Source organism: Haliotis cracherodii, unplaced genomic scaffold (assembly GCF_022045235.1).
Source record: "Haliotis cracherodii isolate W230 unplaced genomic scaffold, xgHalCrac1.p SCAF_6, whole genome shotgun sequence".
In the NCBI taxonomy this organism is placed as follows: Eukaryota; Metazoa; Mollusca; class Gastropoda; order Lepetellida; family Haliotidae; genus Haliotis; species Haliotis cracherodii.
The window spans coordinates 17,954,478-17,974,910 of NW_027266319.1; the positions used below are offsets into that span (position 1 = coordinate 17,954,478).

General features: G+C 41.4%; 2 protein-coding genes across 2 annotated transcripts in view; both read left to right on the forward strand.

Annotated features, from left to right (window-relative positions):
* Nucleotides 1-12,614, forward strand: part of LOC139446295 (protocadherin Fat 4-like) — a 43,554-nt gene extending 30,940 nt beyond the window's left edge. Inside the window, exons 35-50 of the mRNA XM_071227644.1 lie at nt 61-184; nt 292-540; nt 994-1,139; nt 1,247-1,343; nt 1,530-1,661; nt 1,896-2,690; nt 3,118-3,433; nt 3,592-3,707; nt 3,821-5,866; nt 5,979-6,101; nt 6,403-9,028; nt 9,279-9,528; nt 9,657-10,635; nt 11,061-11,388; nt 12,013-12,161; nt 12,418-12,614. Coding sequence (XP_071083745.1) covers nt 61-184; nt 292-540; nt 994-1,139; nt 1,247-1,343; nt 1,530-1,661; nt 1,896-2,690; nt 3,118-3,433; nt 3,592-3,707; nt 3,821-5,866; nt 5,979-6,101; nt 6,403-9,028; nt 9,279-9,528; nt 9,657-10,635; nt 11,061-11,388; nt 12,013-12,161; nt 12,418-12,614 — 8,673 coding nt within the window. The remainder of the gene's footprint in view (nt 1-60; nt 185-291; nt 541-993; nt 1,140-1,246; nt 1,344-1,529; nt 1,662-1,895; nt 2,691-3,117; nt 3,434-3,591; nt 3,708-3,820; nt 5,867-5,978; nt 6,102-6,402; nt 9,029-9,278; nt 9,529-9,656; nt 10,636-11,060; nt 11,389-12,012; nt 12,162-12,417) is intronic.
* LOC139445167 (receptor-type tyrosine-protein phosphatase epsilon-like) overlaps nt 1-20,433 on the forward strand; it is a 187,023-nt gene that overhangs the window by 103,431 nt on the left and 63,159 nt on the right. The gene's annotated exons all lie outside the window — the stretch shown is intronic.

Here is a 20,433-nt window from a genome sequence, read left to right on the forward strand (position 1 = left end):
ATTGTGCATGTTTGACAGTTAATTGAACATGTCCTGAGTACCAACTATGGTTATATGCAGGTAACAACGCTATCCTGCACTGATGCGGACACAACTGATGTCCTGTCTTATACAGTTCTCTCTGGAAATGCTGATGGAAGTTTTGCCCTCGATGGAAGCACTGGTTCTCTTTCCTTAGCTGGAAGTAAGTTGTTGTGGTATTACTACTTTCTTTATTAAAATAAGAAAATCATCTGTATTTAAAAATAAGTGCATATTCCAATGTTTCCAACTATTGTTCAATATTTTCAGCTGTGGACTACGATTCTGCCACTACGTCGTACACCCTGCAGATCCAAGTCAGTGACGGGACCAACTCGAGGACTGTCACTGTTTACGTAGATGTCGGTGCGGTAAATGAAGCCACGCCCACTTTTGCAACACCTTTCCCTGTAGTGTCTGTATCTGAGAGTGACCTTGCTGGAACTACAGTCCACACCTACACTGCTGCAGATTCCGACTACGCACCCCATGCTGTCACAACGTATGCTATCAGCACAGGTGAGTAGCTCAATCCTACATGCTCAGTGGTATATGTTTCACCATTTGAAGCTGACAATACTGAGATTGGTTTTAGTGTAGGCAACAACCAGCAAGGTTAAATACTGATTGATTTCCTGTATTGTCATAGTATTTGAAATAAAACATTAGTTTAATGTACATAAGTACATAACTTTAGAAACCCAACAATAACAACACAACATGTGTGTTACCAGATTGTGTAGAAGTGTTTCAAACAATGTTAGTACTTGGGACTTGACGGTCTTGACACAATTCTAGACAATTATGGACAGAAATCGAAAATGTGAACAATGTATCAAAAAGGAATTTGTCCATACACAATTTATACTTTATTTTCATACATCTTTACATTAGAGGATGTCTAAATAACTTCTCATTGGTTAAAAAAGAGATTTGTGTAGTGATAAAAGTTTGCCTCTATCATATATTCAGTGACTCAAGGAGGACTGTCCCTGTTCAGCATAGACCAGTCCTCTGCCGTCATCACCCTGGCCTCCAGCGTGGACTATGACTCCCTCCCTGCTGGCACCAAGTTCTATCTCCTCACCCTCACAGCTACAGATGGGGGTGGTCTTCAGGCAAGTACCATGTAGGCTGCACACATAGATCCCATAACATCTTATGAAAGGGTTATTTGTCCATTTGCAACATACTTATTCACTTGCCACTATTATCTTTCTCGTAGGGCACTGGCACAGTAACAGTTAGTGTGACAGACGCCAACGACAACATCCCCTCCTGCTCTCAATCCAGCTGGTCACAGAATGTGGCAGAGAATGTTGGTAAGAAAATGTTTGGTAAAATATTCTGGTACCTACACCAAAATGTAACATGGCGTCCAGTTTATTGTGTGTGTTTACCTACATACCTTCCAGAAATGCGCTTTGAAGACGATGGTTATGTGTATTCCTCAGATTGTATAATCCATGCCCTTTATAATTAATTGTTTCTGAATTGGTCTGTTTCAGCTACATTCCCCACAACACTTATTGCAAGTTTGGGATGCTCAGATGTTGAAGATGGGACATCATTGGTGTATAATCTTGTGCAGAGTCCAGGGTCCCACTTTGGGGTAACTTCAGGAATTGTAACAATAGAAAGTGAGTTGAACCTGATAACAAGTGCCAAAAGAGTGATTAATTGTGGGGTTAAATGTCGCTTTGGACAGTATTTCAGTTATAAGTCTGCATGTTATCTAAAGATTTGAACCATTTCGCTAAGCACTGGTATCATGCTTACAGAAAAAGCATTGATATAGACATTTATCCTTCATTCAGATTCAATCTTTAGAGACAACAGTGAACTGTTGTGCCTCAGACTTATGTTACCACTAGCCTTCATGTATCCTGTTATATATCAGCAAACCATTCTGAATACTTCAGATGCTGTCGATTACGAGGCAAACACTGGTCACACTTTGACAATCACTGTCTCTGATACGGGCAGCCCTATACAATCAACAACAGTCACAGTTAACCTAAACGTCATCAATGTTAACGATGGCCCACCTACATTTTCTGGAACATTTTCCTCCACCATTGCTGAAGACAGCACCATTGGGATCTCCGTTGCCGACGTTGTAGCCACAGACCCTGATGGAAATAATGCTTTTGGTAGCCCTGTTTATTCTATTCAGAGTGGTGACCTCAATAATCAGTTTACCATAGATTCAAGTACAGGACGAGTGTCAACTATTGCTAACCTGGACAGAGAAACAAAAGCCTCATATGATCTTGTCATCAAAGCCAAGGAAAGTGGAGACATTGGAACTGCCACAGTTACACTTACTGTAACAATCACAGACGTCAACGACAATACACCATCCTGCTCTCAGAATTCTTTTGTTGTGACAGTCAGTGAAGCTGAGAGTGCCGGATTTGGTGTCAACACATTCACATGTACTGATGATGACACCACTGGAACTGTATCATACACTTTGTCAACTGGAGATACGACCAAGTTTGAAATGAGTTCAAATATTCTTCAGTTAAAGATACCGCTTGACTATGATTTTGGTGTGACAACATATGATGTTATTGTGACAATATCCGACACTGCAAATAGTGTATCCATCCCTGGAACAATACACGTTGGAAACGTTAATGAGGCTCCGCCAGTGTTTTCCCCAGGTAAGAAATCTCAAATATACCTTTGAATTTTATTGTAAGTGGGTCCTTAAAAATGATAGATCATTATCACATTTGTTTTCCAGCTGAGGACACATTTATAATAAAGTACTACAAACACAATTCCAAATCACCAAGTCCTAGGATGTGTCTGTTTTGTATAATACATGTAAAGGATGTAAATGTGATTCATGTGTCCATCAAGTACACAATGATAAGTGTCCAGCTCACCCTTTTAACAGTCAAATGCTCAACAATCCCGTTTGTGCTTAGATTTATCCCTTTGTGTAGCTTATATAGGGGTCTTCAATGGTACACAGATACTTGCGTATTGCAAAGAAACATACTCATAAAATAGTATTTGACATGATTCAGCATTGTCTCAGCCTTTTCCACATTTCATAACATACTTTGTTTATTTCACTTTCAGTGATATATCCAGTATCCCACAGTGAGAATCTGGCACTGGCTTCCACAATAGCACAAGTTACAGCAACAGATGCAGACTCCGCTGCCACAGCAGATGGACAAATCACATTTGCCTTTGTAGCATCCTACCCTTTGTTTGCATTAGACTCAACTTCAGGCATCATCACACTAGTGTCATCATTGGACAGAGAGACGGATGCAACTCACGACCTTCTAGTTACAGCAACAGACGGAACCACGACAGTAACAGCCACTGTCAGTTTGACTATCACAGATGAAAATGACAACACTCCTGTGTTTGGCTCTGGGTCCTACAGGTATGGTTCTTTCTCTTCACCATCCACAAGTTGCACCCAGTACATGCAATGCCACTGACAACATCAAGTTGAACACTAGCAAAACTATTATCTGATACATAGGCGTTTTGTTATGAATGGATGGAATGGATGGTGCATTTTATCTTTCTTCTCAACAGTGGCAGTGTGTCTGAGACAGATGCTGTCGGAGCTAGTGTGGTGGTCACCATTGCAGCAACTGACATAGATGACCCCGCAACAGGAGGAAATGGACAAATAACATACTCAATCATCGGTATGTGAAGTGCAAGCAAAAGTAATACTAAGTGTGTCTTATACTGATGTTCTATTGGATGCTACCTTTTCCTGAAACCATGTATTAACTCCTTTACACTTCATTTCTTACAGGTGGTAATACAAACAGTGACTTCACAATCGATGCCAGCAATGGAGAGATCAAAACAGCCAAACTGCTGGACTATGAGACAGCAGTGTCCCACTCATTGACAGTGAAGGCAGTAGACAGAGCCGGTGATGCACAATCCAGGTCTGCCACAACAATTGTATCAATAACAGTCACTAATGTGAATGAGCATAGTCCAATATTTACCCCAACAACTATCATCAAGGCAGTACCAGAAATCACAGCCATTGGAACTCTTATACATCAGATTCTTGCAAATGATGCAGATAGTGGCACAGATGGAGATCTTACGTACACAATGACAGCTCACGCCACATTTGCCCTAGCATCCGATGGAGCCCTAACCTTAAAAGATAATCTGAACTATGTAACTGCCAGTACACACTCTCTTACTGTGACAGCAACTGATAGTGGAACACCATCTAGAAGTACAGATGTTAGTGTTACAATCAATGTAGTTGACGACAACAATAACACGCCATCATGCTCCCCTAGTTCCACGACTGTCATTCAAAGAGAAGACCATACTGGTAATGTGGCTTCTTTGTCGTGCACCGATTTGGATACAGGAGCAAGTGGAACACTTTCCTACATAATAGAATCCGTGAATGCTGTTGCTGGAAGTGGTTCATTTTCTGTTGATACGAGTGGTGCTGTCTCTACAACAGGCTTGGATTATGAAACTGTCACTTCGCACTCCATCATAATAAGAGTTGAAGATAGTGCTGTCCCTGCGCTAAGCACATCAACTACAGTGATTGTGTCAGTGACAGACGTCAATGAGGCTGCTCCAGTTTTCCTTGGAACGCCGTTCAACCCTTCTATGGCAGAATCGGAGGCAGTAGGATTTACGATACTTACTGTGGCTGCAACTGACGCTGACACTGCAAATACTGTTACATATTCCCTGACGGACACAACAAATCTACTCATAGGATCTGCCACAGGAGTAATAACTCTGAAGGTTCAACAAGACAGAGAAACCAATCCAACTGTGACTGTTGATGTATGTGCCACTGATTCAGGCACAGTTGATGCAATCAAATCCACATGTGAGACCTTGACACTCACTATAACAGATGTCAATGATAACCTGCCAGTGTTTAATCCATCATCATATACAACAAATGTAGATGAGAACACAGCTACAGGGACGACTGTGATGACAGTAACTGCCACAGATGCGGACGATCTAGGCTTTGGAACAATTACCTATTCCATTGAGAGTGGCAACACTGACACTGTTTTTAGCATCGCAGCAGGTGTTATCACAGTTACTGACAATACTGGCTTGGACTTTGAGACGACCCAACTCTTCACTCTCACAGTGAGGGCTACTGATGGCGGGGGCCTGACTAGTGACGTCATAGTGTCCATAGGTGTCAATCCTATCAATGAAAATTCTCCAACATTCACCCCGGCATCAAGCACAGAAATTGTTCCTGAGGACAGTGTACTGGGACATGTTGTTATTGATCTTGATGCTACAGACCCTGATTCTGGACTAGATGGACAAGTAACCTTTAGCATCATATCGGGATCACTTGGGAAGTTTGTGGTTGACTCATCAACTGGCATTGTGAGAGTTAGTGACGTCCTTGATGCCGAATCTGTGTTATCATACACTGTTACAGTCCAGGCAACGGATGCTGGCACTAATCCATCAACACTGAGTGGTACCTATATCCTAACTGTATCAGTGACTGATGTAAATGATGTAGCACCATCTTGCACTCAGGCATACTATTCCACTGCCATAACTGAATCAACAGGACCAACAACGTCAGTTCAACAAATCGTGTGTTCAGACTCGGATATAAACGCACCAAACAATGCCCTCAGTTATGCCAAAATTGCAGGGGATCCAGGGAACCTGTTTGATCTGGATACTTCTACAGGATTGGTTTCTGTTGCTGCAGGAGCATCCTTTGATAGAGAGACAACTGCTTCATACCTTCTGAATGTTACTGTTACTGATGGTGGAGCCACACCGCTCTCTACAGTCATCCACATATTTGTCAGTATCACAGGTAGGTGGTTTTACCATAAAAACTGCATTGTAAATAGAGGGTAGATCGTTTTTACTCATGAATACAATTAAGTGAGGAACAAGTAAATACATTATTTATTTATTATTTATAGACGAGAATGACAACACTCCAGCATTTGGCCAGAACCCCTACACGCCCAGCATAGTTGAAGATGCTACCCCTGGATCAGCTGTTGTGACAGTAGCAGCAACAGATACAGATGCGGGTCCAAATGGTACATGGCAACAAGCAAGATAAAATACAACCTACAATCAGAATCTTACACAAATGTTATGTTCCATCTCAAATATTGTTTCATTTGATGATATATTGAATTGAGAATTATCACTCCATTATTCTCTCACGTTTTTTTGTTTTGTTTTCAGATGTAGTTTATTTAATTGCAATCAGAATCTTACCAAAATGTTATGTTCCATCTCAAATATTGTTTCATTTGATGACAGCTTTAGATAAATTGAATTGAGAATGATCACTCCATAACACTCTCATGCGTTTGTTGTTGTTGTTTTTTTCAGGAGATGTAGTTTATTTCATTTCGTCTGGCAATTCACTGGGTCACTTCACTGTGGACTCTGTGACAGGTGTTGTGTCTGTCCAGGCATCTCTTGACAGGGAGTCTTTATCTTCATATGTTTTGGAAGTCAAGGCTCAGGACAAAGGAACCCCTGCAAGCCTTACTGGAACATCGACTGTTTCGATTACAATAACTGACGTCAATGACAACTTTCCTCTTTGCACCTCATCTGTATACACAGGCAATGTTCCAGAAGATGCTGCCGTAGCCACCTCCGTTGGCACCGTGTCCTGTCCAGATGCTGATGATCCTCCTAACAATAATGTTGTATACACAATCACAGCAGGCAACACCGGGAGCGTGTTTGCTGTTGGGTCTACATCAGGAGAGGTGACAGTGAATGCAGGACTTGATGCAGAAACACTGAGTGTGTACAATCTTATATTGCAGGCTTCTGATGGAACCCTCACTACCTTTGCCATTGTAACAGTCACAGTATCGGATGTCAATGAACATGACCCGGTCTTTGCGCCACCTGGACCCTACTCCGAGTCATTCAGTGAGGACACACCTTTAGGAACTACTATTAAGGACATTAATGCCAACGATAATGATGTGTCTAATTCTGTTCTATCATTCAGCATAACTCTAGGAAACACAGATAACAAGTTTTGGATTGATCCAACATCAGGGACAGTTGTTCTCCAGGCAGCTCTTGACAGAGAAACCACAGACACATATTCCTTGACAATAGAAGTAGCTGATGGAACAGGAGCTGGAAGTCGCACAGCAACGACTCAGCTGACAGTTTTAGTCCTCGACGTTAATGACAATGACCCGGTCTGTGCTCCTTCCAACTATATCAACACATTACCAGAAGATTCCAGTATTGGAACAACTGTAAGCAGTCTAACATGTTCTGATGCCGATTCTTCTACCCCTACCCTGGCTTACAGTATCACAACAGGCAACGGGGATGGCAAATTTACCATCGATGCTGCTTCTGGGGTGGTCACCATATTTGCTTTGCTCGATTATGAAACAAAGACTACCTATAGCTTGGAAATTCAAGTATCTGACCAAGGGGGTACTGCAAGAGTTATCACTGTTCCTGTAAGTTTAGATGTAACTCCTATAAATGAAGCAGCCCCTGTATTTTCTCCGGTTACTCCTGTGGCTATTCAGGAAGACGTCTCCATAGGAACGCTTGTGTACACAGTAACAGCTACAGATACTGATATGGGTTTACTTCATGGGACAATCAGGTATTCTGTAACAACTGGAAATGGTCTTGGTCATTTTACAATCGACGAAGGAACAGGTGAAATCAAGACTGTAGGTAATGTAGACAGAGAAAGCATGGCCTCATACACTTTGAAAATCCGTGCTACTGATGACTATGCTGGTTCAGGTAATGAGCGTAATTCTGAAGTGGATCTCAGTATAACAGTGGATGATGTGAATGATAACATCCCTGTGTTTGTACCAGTCATCTACATCAAAGATGTCCTTGAGACAGCACCAAGTGGATCTACAGTTGCAGTAGTGACTTCACGAGATGATGATGATGTCCCAAATGCAACACCTGTGTACACCATCTTATCGGGAAACACAGGAAATGTTTTAACATTTGTTGGAAATGAACTCATACTGGATACAGGAAAAACTTTCAATTATGAAATATTGACAAAGTATGACCTTGTTATTCAAGTTTCAGACAGTGGAACCCCACTATTGTCATCGAATGGCCGAATCATCATAAATGTACTATCAGAAAACGAGTTTGCTCCGATCCCTGCTGTCCCGAATGACAGCATTACCGTGAGCGAGCTCATTCCAGTGGGAACCAACTTTTACAATGCAAGTGCAGTAGATGGCGATGCAGGAACCGATGGAGAATTCTTATGGAGTATCACAAATGGAAATAGCCCTGAACTTTTCTTCTGCAGCCCACAGCTAGGAGAACTATATATATCGTCCGTTCTAGATTATGACACACCTCCCAACACTCACAATATTACTGTTGAAGCACAAGACAAAGGTGGCTTAACTGGGTCATTCTGGCTTGAAATTATACTTCAGGATGAAAATGATGAATATCCAGTATTTTCTCAATCAATCTATACGCCTTTTCTTTATGAAAATGTCCCTATTGGTAGTGGTGTCAAAACTGTTACTGCAACAGACAAAGACTCGGGGATCAATGGACAAGTCACATACTCAATATTATCTGGAAGTGGCCAAACATACTTTGCAATTCACAGTACAACAGGTGTCATAACTACAGCCAAGGATATTGACCGTGAAGAACATATAGAATTATTCCTTATTCTACAAGCCATCGATGGTGGAACGCCTCCTCTGTCTACTGTTGGAGTCGTCAAGGTGATCATAGTTGACCTTAATGATAATGCTCCTACATTCACACATGACTACTTTGTTCAGAGTCTGTCAGAAGACACAACTGTGGGAACTAGTGTGACGACCGTCTATGCCAAAGATGCAGACTCTTCTGCTAACAACAATAACGTCTTCACCTACAGTCTCACTGATGCCTACTTTGATGTCAACCCAGGATCTGGGCAGATTTCAGTCAAAGCTCCTTTGGATAGAGAAACTATTTCAAGGTGATCAAACGTACAAATAGTGTCTAAAACATATTACAATATAACACATCAACACCAGAGTAACTAGCCTCGATTATCTCCCCAAACAGATTCCATTCGGGGTAATGTGCAAAATAGCTCTAAAAATAAAATTTAAATAAACAAAATATATATAATAATAATGAAGTTCGTTATTGGCCATTTCTATAGAATCTGTATATTCTGATCATTTTGAGTTTTTAATCATAAGAGCTATTTCTATATTTTACAGTCACAACCTTACTATCTATGCAACAGACCTCGGGTCACCAGCCAATACGGGAACAACTCTTGTGACAGTCAACCTCCTAGATATCAACGATAACAAACCGGACATAACAGGAAGCTACTTCACTAATCTGAGTGAGGACATCAGCCCTGGAACCATTGTGTTCACTATTGCAGCCTCTGACATAGATAGTGGCATGAATGCTGAACTTGTGTACTCCATTGTGTCTGGAAACACTGATGGAGATTTCAAGGTTTGTCATCTGTTCACAGCATACACAGTCTTAAAAATCGATTTCTGATATATTAAACCGTAACCCTAAAATGACAAAAATGATAAAAAATGTGACATAATCTATTGTTATTTGAATTTAAATTTCAGATAGAAATCGGGAGTGGTATTGTTCAAGTGGTGAATTCACTGGACAGGGAGAGAACCGCGTCCTACAACCACGTCATTCATGTAACTGACAAGGGTACACCTCCACTGACTGCTTCTGTTACCACCACGATAGTGATCGATGATGTGAATGACAACAATCCAATCTTCAACATATCACCATACACCTTCAACATAGCCGAAAACGTTCCTTCTGGATCATCAGTTGGCACAGTACAAGCTACAGACCTAGACACCCTAACAAATGCAGCTCTGACGTATGAGATTGTTGTCTTCTGGATTGGCGAAGCATCCCATTTCAACCTTGACCTTTCATCTGGAGTAATCACTACAGCAGGGAATCTGGACCGAGAAACTATTGACACATACAATTTGAGATGTCGTGCTAAAGATGGTGGCACTCCACAATTAACTGGAGATGTGAATGTGACAATCGTGATTGATGACTTGAATGACAACCCACCCGTCTTCAACCCCACACAGTATACAGGATCGGTAAATGAAAATACGGTTGCAGGAACGAGCATATTAACCGTTACAGTCACTGATGCAGATGCCCACAATGGTGCCATAACTCTGTCAATCGACACTTCAACTCCTGAAGGAGTCAGAGGGGACCAGTTCTTAATAGTTGATCCTACTTCAGGTATTGTCAGTGTCAAGTCTGTTATGGACAGAGAGGTTGACGTGGAATTCAATGTGACCATTTTAGCTGTTGACAATGGGACAGTTCCACTGACAGCCTCAGCTATTGTTCAGATCACAGTCATCGATGAAAATGACAATACCCCTGTCTTCAGCACAACCTTCTACAACGCTGAGATCGCCTACACAGGCTCCTGTGACAACACTATTTTGACTCTGACTGCCACTGATGCTGATTCTGGACCAAATGGTCAAGTGTCCTACTACTTTTCCCAGAATCCTTATGGATTTTTCTTTGCTGTTGGTGCCAATTCAGGTATTCTGATATATTTAGGCATTCATGAGATTATATGACTCATACAGTTTCTCACTAAATAGTCTTGACTAAAGCACTATGTTTGTTTCAAATCATTATTTGTGAATCTATGTACTTGTCTCAAAAAAGATGAACGCCGTCCACCACTGCACTAACACTATTTTGCGATTGATGCTGATACTGAATCCGATGAACTAATGTCCTAATCCTTTTCCCAGGACCCTTATGGATGTTTCTTTGTGGTTGATGCCAGTATTTCAATACACTTATGTCAATTCAGGTACTTGAAAATATTAACGTGTATAGGATTATAAGATTTTTTCTTTTAATTACATTCTAAAAAGTATGTGAATTTCTTCCCCAGTATCGGGGATATTCTTGAACAGATGACAGGTGCTGATCATGTTAATATTTATTATATCTAGGTGTTGTGACGCTACAGACCCCAGTATCAGTGAACACAAAGTATGTACTGGAAGCCACAGCGAAGGACAGTGGCGTTCCTTCGGGAACCACCAACCCTGCAGCATCAATTCGTGTAGACACATTCGATCCCAACACAGTGGCCGTCATCATCAAACTTGGCATAAGCAAAGCCGATTTCCTCATTAGAAAGGATCAGTTTGTGTCCCAATTCAAGAGTGTCATGTCATCCAAATACCAATCTTGTCTTGTACGGGTCTGGTGCATCACAGAGCGGTCGGGGGAGACGGCAGTAGCAGCACCAACAAGAAGGCGACTCCTGGCATCAAGGTAATTGATGATAACTGTGTTAAACTTACGATTACAACACCTTAGCTAAAGTAACGGTTCTTCAACAGAGGATCTCCCAGGGTATAGTTATCATTAACCTTATACACGAGAGGGGCGACAAAGCGTGGACATCAGAGTAGGCAACCTTCGCTCAGGTATACTTCACCCAAACAGGCCAATCAAGATTGTTCAGGGTGTGTCTTAACAAACTTAAAAGCGAATCGACAGATTACCATTAACATAAGTGACAAGATCATCATGATTATGTGCAGCGTTTGCACTTTAAAAAGATGTTTTATAATTATACAATAAAGGCCCAAGTGGGTAATTTTTTTAATTACCGCCTAAAAGGTAACTGAAAACTAAGGGAATTTAACATTTTTTTATAAATAAGCAATAAAAATACAATGGGCGGTCACTGAATATGGAAGCTTGTCTCAATAACTTATATTCAGATGCTATTTCTAACATAATTACAAATTCATATTCATCAATATTGTTATTAACCTGATTTAGAACGTTAATCCTGATATGTAAACTAGGGAACTAATTGATGTAAATACTCTGGTGTCATTGTTCTGTCGATACTCTAGTAAATGGTGTCTCGGGGATGCTCTCTTTCAGTCCAGTAAATGTCAACCTTGTTGTTGTTGCGGACAACTCAACCGAGTCGTTAAGCAACCTGTCCCAGGGGAAGACTTTCCTCACTTCCAGTGCTGTCACCAGTGTGGTAGCGTCCGACCCGTCAGGGACGCCATCATCTTCTCTGCAAGGTGGGTTATCATTTAATGTAATGATTTCAAGCATCATCATCATCATCAGCAGCAGCAGCAGCAGCAGCAGTAGAAGTAATTGTAGTAGTAGTAGTAGTAGTAGTAGTAGTACCAGGATTTAAAAGGTGTAAGGGACAAACATGGCTCACGGTTTCTAGTTGGGTTGGAATGCATTGCAGTAATTCCATTTTTAACATTGCGTATTTGCCTTTCATAACTATTTCTAGTTTATATACTCCTACTTCTCTTCCCATAGGGTCAGCCTGGGACTACTTTGTGATCCAGAACGCCAGCCCCTACACGGAGACTGTCACCCCATGGCATCAGACCACAGTCGGCATTGTCTTTATCACCCTCGCCTGCCTCCTGACCGTCGTCCTCATCGCCATCACCATCTTCGCTATCGTCTGGTGGAGGAAGAAGAGAAGGTTGGTCCTTTTAACGCAGAATTGATGAATATTTGTGAACAAACATAAGATAACAGACCTCATGGTTGAAAAATCACATTTTGACTTTTCATTATATTTTAAAACTACACAATCTTAGGAACACAAAAGTACAATTCACAAGCTTCAATTCATATTTATCACCGAGATGCATGGCAAAGTACGATCCCGCAAAGTCTTATAACTGTTTATGTATAACAACTGCTGTTTTTTAGAAATAATAGCGGATTAATTGAAAGTAGATATGTATTGAAATGTTTTGAAATGATGTTTTTATTACATTACGAACTATGGAGAGAAGAAGCGATATTTTTGTACATGGTGATTTTTATGGAAGTAAGTTGACGTGAAACTTCTTTCTTAATGACGTCACAGCACAATTGTATCACATAAAATGAACACAGTTTTTACAACAGGTATCTGTCATTAGACTGCCTCTAGTTTTTTAACTACCCTATAAATTGGGATAACATAGTACCCAGAAATGTTCAGTTGGCTCTCCTGGATCAAACTGTATAGTCAGACATTTTATGTAGTAGGTGTTTTTACCTGGTTTTCTCCTGTACTATAACCACAAGTATGAATGTGTCAGATGACAGATGATTAATTCTACACTCTATGACGTGGCGTCCTTGTTGCAGACCGATAACCCCGACAAAACAGCCCAAGAAAGAGCAGAATCACAACAGGTTCTTCCAAACAAAACGTAAGCATAACGAAGTTTTATATCAGCTCATCGGTTGAATAAAAGTCGGATCAACACGTGGTGGCTTTGTCTAACTAACTTCTCTTTGAACCTCTCTGCAGCAATTGTCCCTGATCTTGACGTAAAGAAAACAAAGCAGTATCCTCCCGCAGTGTTTGCGGCTGTTCCCCGGACGCCGGTAGGTAGCAGTAGCAGTGAATGTGTGAGGGAGTTGGTTTAACGCGGCTTTGAACAGAATTCGTGTTATATCACGGCGAGTTTAATGTGGGAGGAAAGCCCGAAGTAATGCACGAGCACGGGTATGGTGCTGATAAACCTAGAAACATATTCGGTGCGACCGGGAGTCGAACCCACGATCATAGGTTCCTGACATGCCCAAGGAAGGCAAAGCGAATTGCGGCGCCTTAGACGACTGGACCACCCGTGTCCTCAAAAGTACTCGTGACTCAACTGGTTGCCCACATTACATTCCGACTCTCTCTTAGGCCATAGACCCGTGAAGATCCGGGATAGAATAGGTCTTCAGCAACCCATGCTTGCCGTAAAAGGCGACTATGCTTGTCGTAAGAGGCCACTAACGGGATCGGGTGGTCAGGCTCGCTGACTTGGTTGAAGCATGTCATCGATCCCAATTGAGTGGATCGATGCTCATGATATCAATCACAGGATTGTCTGGTCCAGACTCGATTATTTCCAGACCGCCGTCATACTACTGGAATATAGCTGTGTGCGGCGTAAGACAACAAAACAAACCAAACCAAAATCTTAGAGCGTATATTTTGTATCAGTTGCTAACGGGACCTACCGACTAAAAAATTGAAATTAGAAAACAATGACTTTTGAGAATTTTGTGTTACACTGTTTTAACATTAGTTGAAATGAAAACGACACACGATATTTTATCACCGCTGTTGGATAGGACTACATATGAAAAGATGCCTCTAATAGAAAATAGTCGAGTACCTTTCGGTATCTTGTTATATTATAACGTGTTTGTTTTTTATTCATTAGTTGCTGTACTAATCCGGAATTTGAAATGTTTGTTAAAGTTGTTTTCGACCACCTACATTGAATTTTAGGCTAAATATTATGTATAGGAACTAATAAAAATTAAAAGGCATTTGGGGTAAATCAGCTGGATGTGTACAATAGTTTCTCTCGCTGATATACGATATGAGTGAGTGTGTTTGTCCGCTTATAATAAGCAATAATACCGCAGGCAACACCAGACATAGGCTTCACACATTGTACCTCAGTGGGGAATCGAAACCTTGTCTTGACACAACACTTTAACCACTAGACTACCACCCTACATACCCCGTGTACTGTATCAATCGGTACATCGACTGTACTCACATCACTGTTTTTCTCCGTTGACCAGCCACACCCTTTAGTAAATCAATTTGCTGCTCCACTGTTATCATCACCTTTACCATTTTCATAATCTCAAGCCAGTATGAGGTGCGTTGGGGTAGCCTAGTGGTTAAAGTGTTCGCTCGTCACGCCGAAGGTCCGAGTTCGATTCCTAACATGAGTACAAAGTGTGGAGCCCATTTCTGGTGTCATCCGTCATGATATTGCTGGAAACTTGTAAACACATCATCAAAAGTAGTTTGTTTTGAGTATATATACTGCGAGATGTCTATAAGATGTGAGATAAATAATGTATTTTTATGTGGCTAGCCACGGGTGGAGACGACTAAGGAGAAGGAGTACTTCCGCCCCATGGAGACGAAGAGAGGCTACAGTAACGTGAGTCCCCCGCGGACACCCCGCACCGTATTGCTGTCGCCTAAAACTGGTACAGCGGAACACATCATCATCAACAGACAGTTCGACGGAGCAGCTATAGATCCAGGTTAGCCAGCGCGTCTGTCCGTGTTTTTGATCAATGGTTCCATGGCATACCAACAGTATGTCTAGGACGCGGTGTACCCGTAAAGATCCGGGTTAGAGTAGGTCTTCAGCAACCCATGCTTGTCGCAAGAGGCGACTAACAGGTTCGGGTGGTCAGGTTCGCTGACTTCGTTTATGCATGTCATCGTATCTCAACTGCGTAGGCCGATGCTCATGGTGTCAGTCACCGGATTGTCTGGTCCAGACTCTATTAATTTACAGTCTGTCGTCATATAGCCGGAATATTGCTGAGTGCAGCGTTAAACAACAAACAAACAAAAGAAAACTATTGTAAAATTGCTGTTTAAAGTCATGTCCCATTAGGGATAAACAGCAGTTTGAATGTAGTCATACTTTGGTTTGACTTTCTTTTTTATATCCATATTAATTTGAAAAGGTTTATGTGTCACACAGTTAACATACCTTATCAATATGTAAGGCTGTATGACCATATAATAATTCAGACATTTAATACATTATAATGACCACAGTAACTGATGCTTTGAAGAATAACAAGTCAATAATAACAAGTCAATATATGAGCTGACCCGTGAAGATACGGGGTAGATTAGGTCTTAAAAGGCGACTATGCTTGTCGCTGACTTGGTTGATACATGTCATCGTATTTCAATTGCGTGGATCGATGCTCATGATGTCTGGTCCAGACTCGATTATTTAGACAGCCGTCATATTGTTGGAATATTGCTGAGTGCGGCGTTAAACAAGAAACGAACGAACAATCTATGAGCTGCTATCGCCATGGTAACGATGTGTTTCATTACTTCCAGCCACTGGCAAGGTGTACGAGTACAATACTCGGACAAATGAGAGACGCTGGTTGTCGACACCGGAGGGCAAAGCAGTCGTAGCCAGAGACAGCATCGTCTAGATATCGTCCATGACACGGACACAGTGGACTGTGCTCGCCCTTCCGTCGCTACATGCAAGGGAGATAACTCGACTACCCCTGTTGTCACTTGGATAAACAATCTCCATCTCACGTTTGCCCTGTAACTACTGCAATCCCTATGTCGTCCTATTGTGTAGATAATTAGTAATTTTGTAACAATTACATGTATGTTTAAACATGTATATCTACGCGATCGTTTGTAAGGTGTGTTTAAACACGCATTATACGATGTTAAATTCCAAAAACACACACAACTGACATGTCACTACCTCAAAACTGACAGAACAGACCCGAGTTACAGATATTTCTTAGCTCAGTTTTATTCAGCAAATGTCCACTACTTCGGGTCAAAACACCTCACCTCACCATTTGTACTTTTATATTGGTAAGGTTGTTTCCGCATCAGTTTTAGTAGTATTGTGACGATGGCAAGTTTTGCCTGAGTGATAATAATTCGTTAGATGTGTTTTTATGTTCTTTTTTTGTCCATATGATAACATATTGATTATTTTTCAAGACAATTAATAATTATTATAATGCAATATGATGTTAATTGAGTTGTGTTGTCACACGACTGTTGATACCGTCCACGTTCTGATGAATCTCTAATTTTTTTGTTATTTCTTCGTTATTTATATATATATATATATTTTAAGAGATGTATATATCCAAATGAGTGCTGTTGCATACAGACTATCTTTATACTGTCGGAATGATTATACAAATATTTCTTTATCTTACTGTTGTTTCAGATATTTTTTACTGTTCAATAAAAGCTTTAGAAGCTGTACTTTTGTATGTCATGTTTCGGATAAGGTTTTAAAAAAGAAGTTGAACCTATCCGTCGGATTTGGTTTTCCTGACAACAGATAACAGTCGTGCAAAAGACTCGCATTTACTCACACAAGAGCGAATATTATAAAGGGGTTTACTTTAACAGTCCACTTACTGATGTGCTAGAACAGAGAAAAGCGGGTTCTCACTTGCTACTGCCCTCAAATTCAGTCAATAGTCTGCCGTTTGTGAATTCGGTACAAATTCGCCTGTACACTCGGACAGATGAGGTGAGGTGAAATGGGGTTTAACGTCACGTTCAAGATTATTGCACTTATGAGCATGCACACGTGTGTGTGTGTGTGTAGGATGTGTGTGTGTGTGTGTGTGGGGGGGGGGGGGGGGGGCTGCTTGTTCTAGTCCGGGCTCATGCTAGCTCACTGAGATACCATGCCGCAGGTACACATGAATACCCCCCTCAGACAAAGGAAACTGACCCCGAGCTGCCAGTCTTTATTTTAGCCCCTTAATTCTGAGCGCCATGCAGGGTAACAAGAAGTACCATATTTAGGGTATGACACTGCCGGGGATCGAACCCCGGACCTTCCGGGCGGGGGGGGGGGGGCTCTACCAATCGACCACGCAGGCGGTCGTACACTCGGTTAGTCATGATAGATCGGAACCAGAGGTGTGTACACTTGGACAAACAACGTCTGCCAAACACAGAGGCGACAAGTGACTACATATACTTCACAAAATGTTAATGGACATCTTGATGTTTGTTTGTTTGATTGCTTGTTGATTAACGCCGCACTCTGGGCCAGACAATCCGGTGATTGACATGAGCATCGATCCACGCAATTGGGATCGATGACATGCATCAACCAAGTCAGCGATCCTGGCCACCCGATCCCGTTAGTTGCATAGTCGCTTTTTACGGCAAGCATGGGTTGCTGAAGACCTATTCCACACCCTATCTTCACGGGTCACATCTTGATGTATGAATTACAAACTGTGATGTTATGAAGAGAAATGTTTGATATTTACATACGATAAATTTTGCATGATGTAATATGTTCTGACGGGCACACGTGTCTCAGTCGTATAAGGCGCAGTGAAGAGTTGCGTCCCTTGGAAGCAGCAGCAACCTATGATTGTGAGTTCAAATCCCGGTTCTCCCCAATTATGTTCCAATGTTTTTCAGCACCTACCTATGCGCGTCTGTCTCACCAAAGTGTTAAACGTCTGAGACCTGCATCACTTCAGGCTTTCCTCCTACATTAAGCTGACATGCCCTGATATAATTGGAATACTGTTCAAAGCAACCTTACTCACTCACTCACTCACTATCACTGGTGACGTCATGACTTTGGAGTTTTGCTGTATGAACAATAAACAGTAATAAAACATTTGGAAAATGTCTGACATTTACATATGATAGTGGCGGTAAGGTTTCCCATTGGTGAAAACGTTGGTTCGTCACACCGAAAGCAGGGGTTCGATTCCCTACGTGGGAAAGTGTCTGAAACCCATTCTGGTGTCCAGTGCTGTGATAAGCCGGAATAGTAGCAAAAGCGGGATAAAACTCACTCATTCATTGATACTGCATTGTTATCAATCACGCGACCCGTAAACGTTGGAGGCCGCGTCCGTAGTCGAGTGGTAGAGCGTCCTCACGGAGAGTTTAAGGTCCGGGATACGATCCTCTGCTGCGTCATACAAAAAGGACGTTAAAATGTAGTACTTGTTGTTGCTCGGCACTAAGGGGCTAAAACAAGGACTGGTCGGCTCGGAGTCAGTATACTGTGTCTGAGTGGGGTATTCATGTTAAACTGAGGCATGGTATCTCAGTGAGTTACCACTATAAATCGGCATGAGCCCGGACTAGTACAAGCAGACACACACACACACACACACACACACACACACACACACACACACACACCACCACCACACCTCACCTCACCTCACCTCACCTCACCTCACCTCACCTCACCTCTAAACGTTGGCACCATTACAGCATACATACATAACAAATCTCACGATAAACAATCTAATTGAAGTCGACATTAAGACAGTACTTAATTCTAACTAAGTTCCGCGTCAGGTGTGGTCAGTTTGTTTCCACAAGTTGATCAAGTTGTTGTGACAGTCGCCAACTGTATATATGACGTCGTCTTTCTTCTTGGTAACCTTGTAAATCTCATCTCATAATTGCATGCAAAAATCGGATCATCAACGTGCCGTAATGTCCAGTACCGTAACAGCAGTCAGCTGAATACATATTATAACACTGCTGATCTGCGCTGACATGATTGCACTAACTAGTGTTAATACAGCTGTACCTTAAATCTTCGGTGACCTACCTATTTCGTTTGGTAGCAGGGTTACTCGCATTAATTTCATGCCACATTTTAGGCTTGGGGTCGACACTCGCATTAATTTGGTGACGTGTTATTTTCATGATTTCCAGTACGCGGTCACCTCTCTGTATATATCATCTACTTGCCTCCTTGAGTTTTAGACTTGAATATGGGAACGGCACACCCGCAATGACAGTACTGATAGAGTTGAAGTGCTCATTGAAAGGTAAACACGGGGCACATATCTTCATTCGGGTAGTCTATACACTGGGATAAGATTAGAGCATGACTTTCTCTGGAGATTAGAAATGTATTTAACCTCTTACTAATAATCGGTGAGTAAATTACGACTTTTATTCTCTCATATTTAATATTTTCTAGCGTTTGTGTACACTCAAATTTATTAAATGTATTATCATATGTACGATATTATAATAATGTGACAGCGTGTGAGTTTCTTTAATCAGAAGCAATAGAACAGTATCAGCTCCTGTTGCTTTGAACGAATACAGAACTAAGAACTAGAGTAAAAATAACTTGGAGAATTACCTTAAAGCTTTAACTTTCTTATTGAAGTGCCAGTGAAGTGAGTCTCATAAAAGCAAATGAAAAATACCTACCCTTATCTGTAGATTGCGAGAAGACGAGATGAGGCGGCTGTTGGCTGTATTCTTGTGTTGGGGTGTCTCCTCCATCTGTGGTATGTTGCACTGCCCCTTGTCGTTTCAATCCTACTTTAATCTGTCATAAGTGTAAACTATCTGTTTCACTGGTAAAATGAAAGTGTTATGAATTATGTGTATAATACCCACACCGCAATAGTAACAGGAAACTCTACAGTTAGTCCTTCATTGGCCTATATATTAACGGAATAAAACAGTGTCCAAAATATCTGAAGCCGAAACAGATAGTTTTCGCCATTAATCTATATGTATCACATTTTATCATATAATGGATACCAACGGAAAAAAGGAATCCGTTGTTGTCATTTACAGATAAATATACAAATATAAAAGGTCAGGTAAGTAATACTTTACAAACAAACATGGCGTCGTCCTTGTCTCTCGCCCGGCGATCGGGTCAGAATTGACCGTCGGGGATATGGGCAAATTACTTGGATAAGTATTATCATTAACACAATTATAGTTAATTATACCGAAAACCAGTGTCTAAAAGT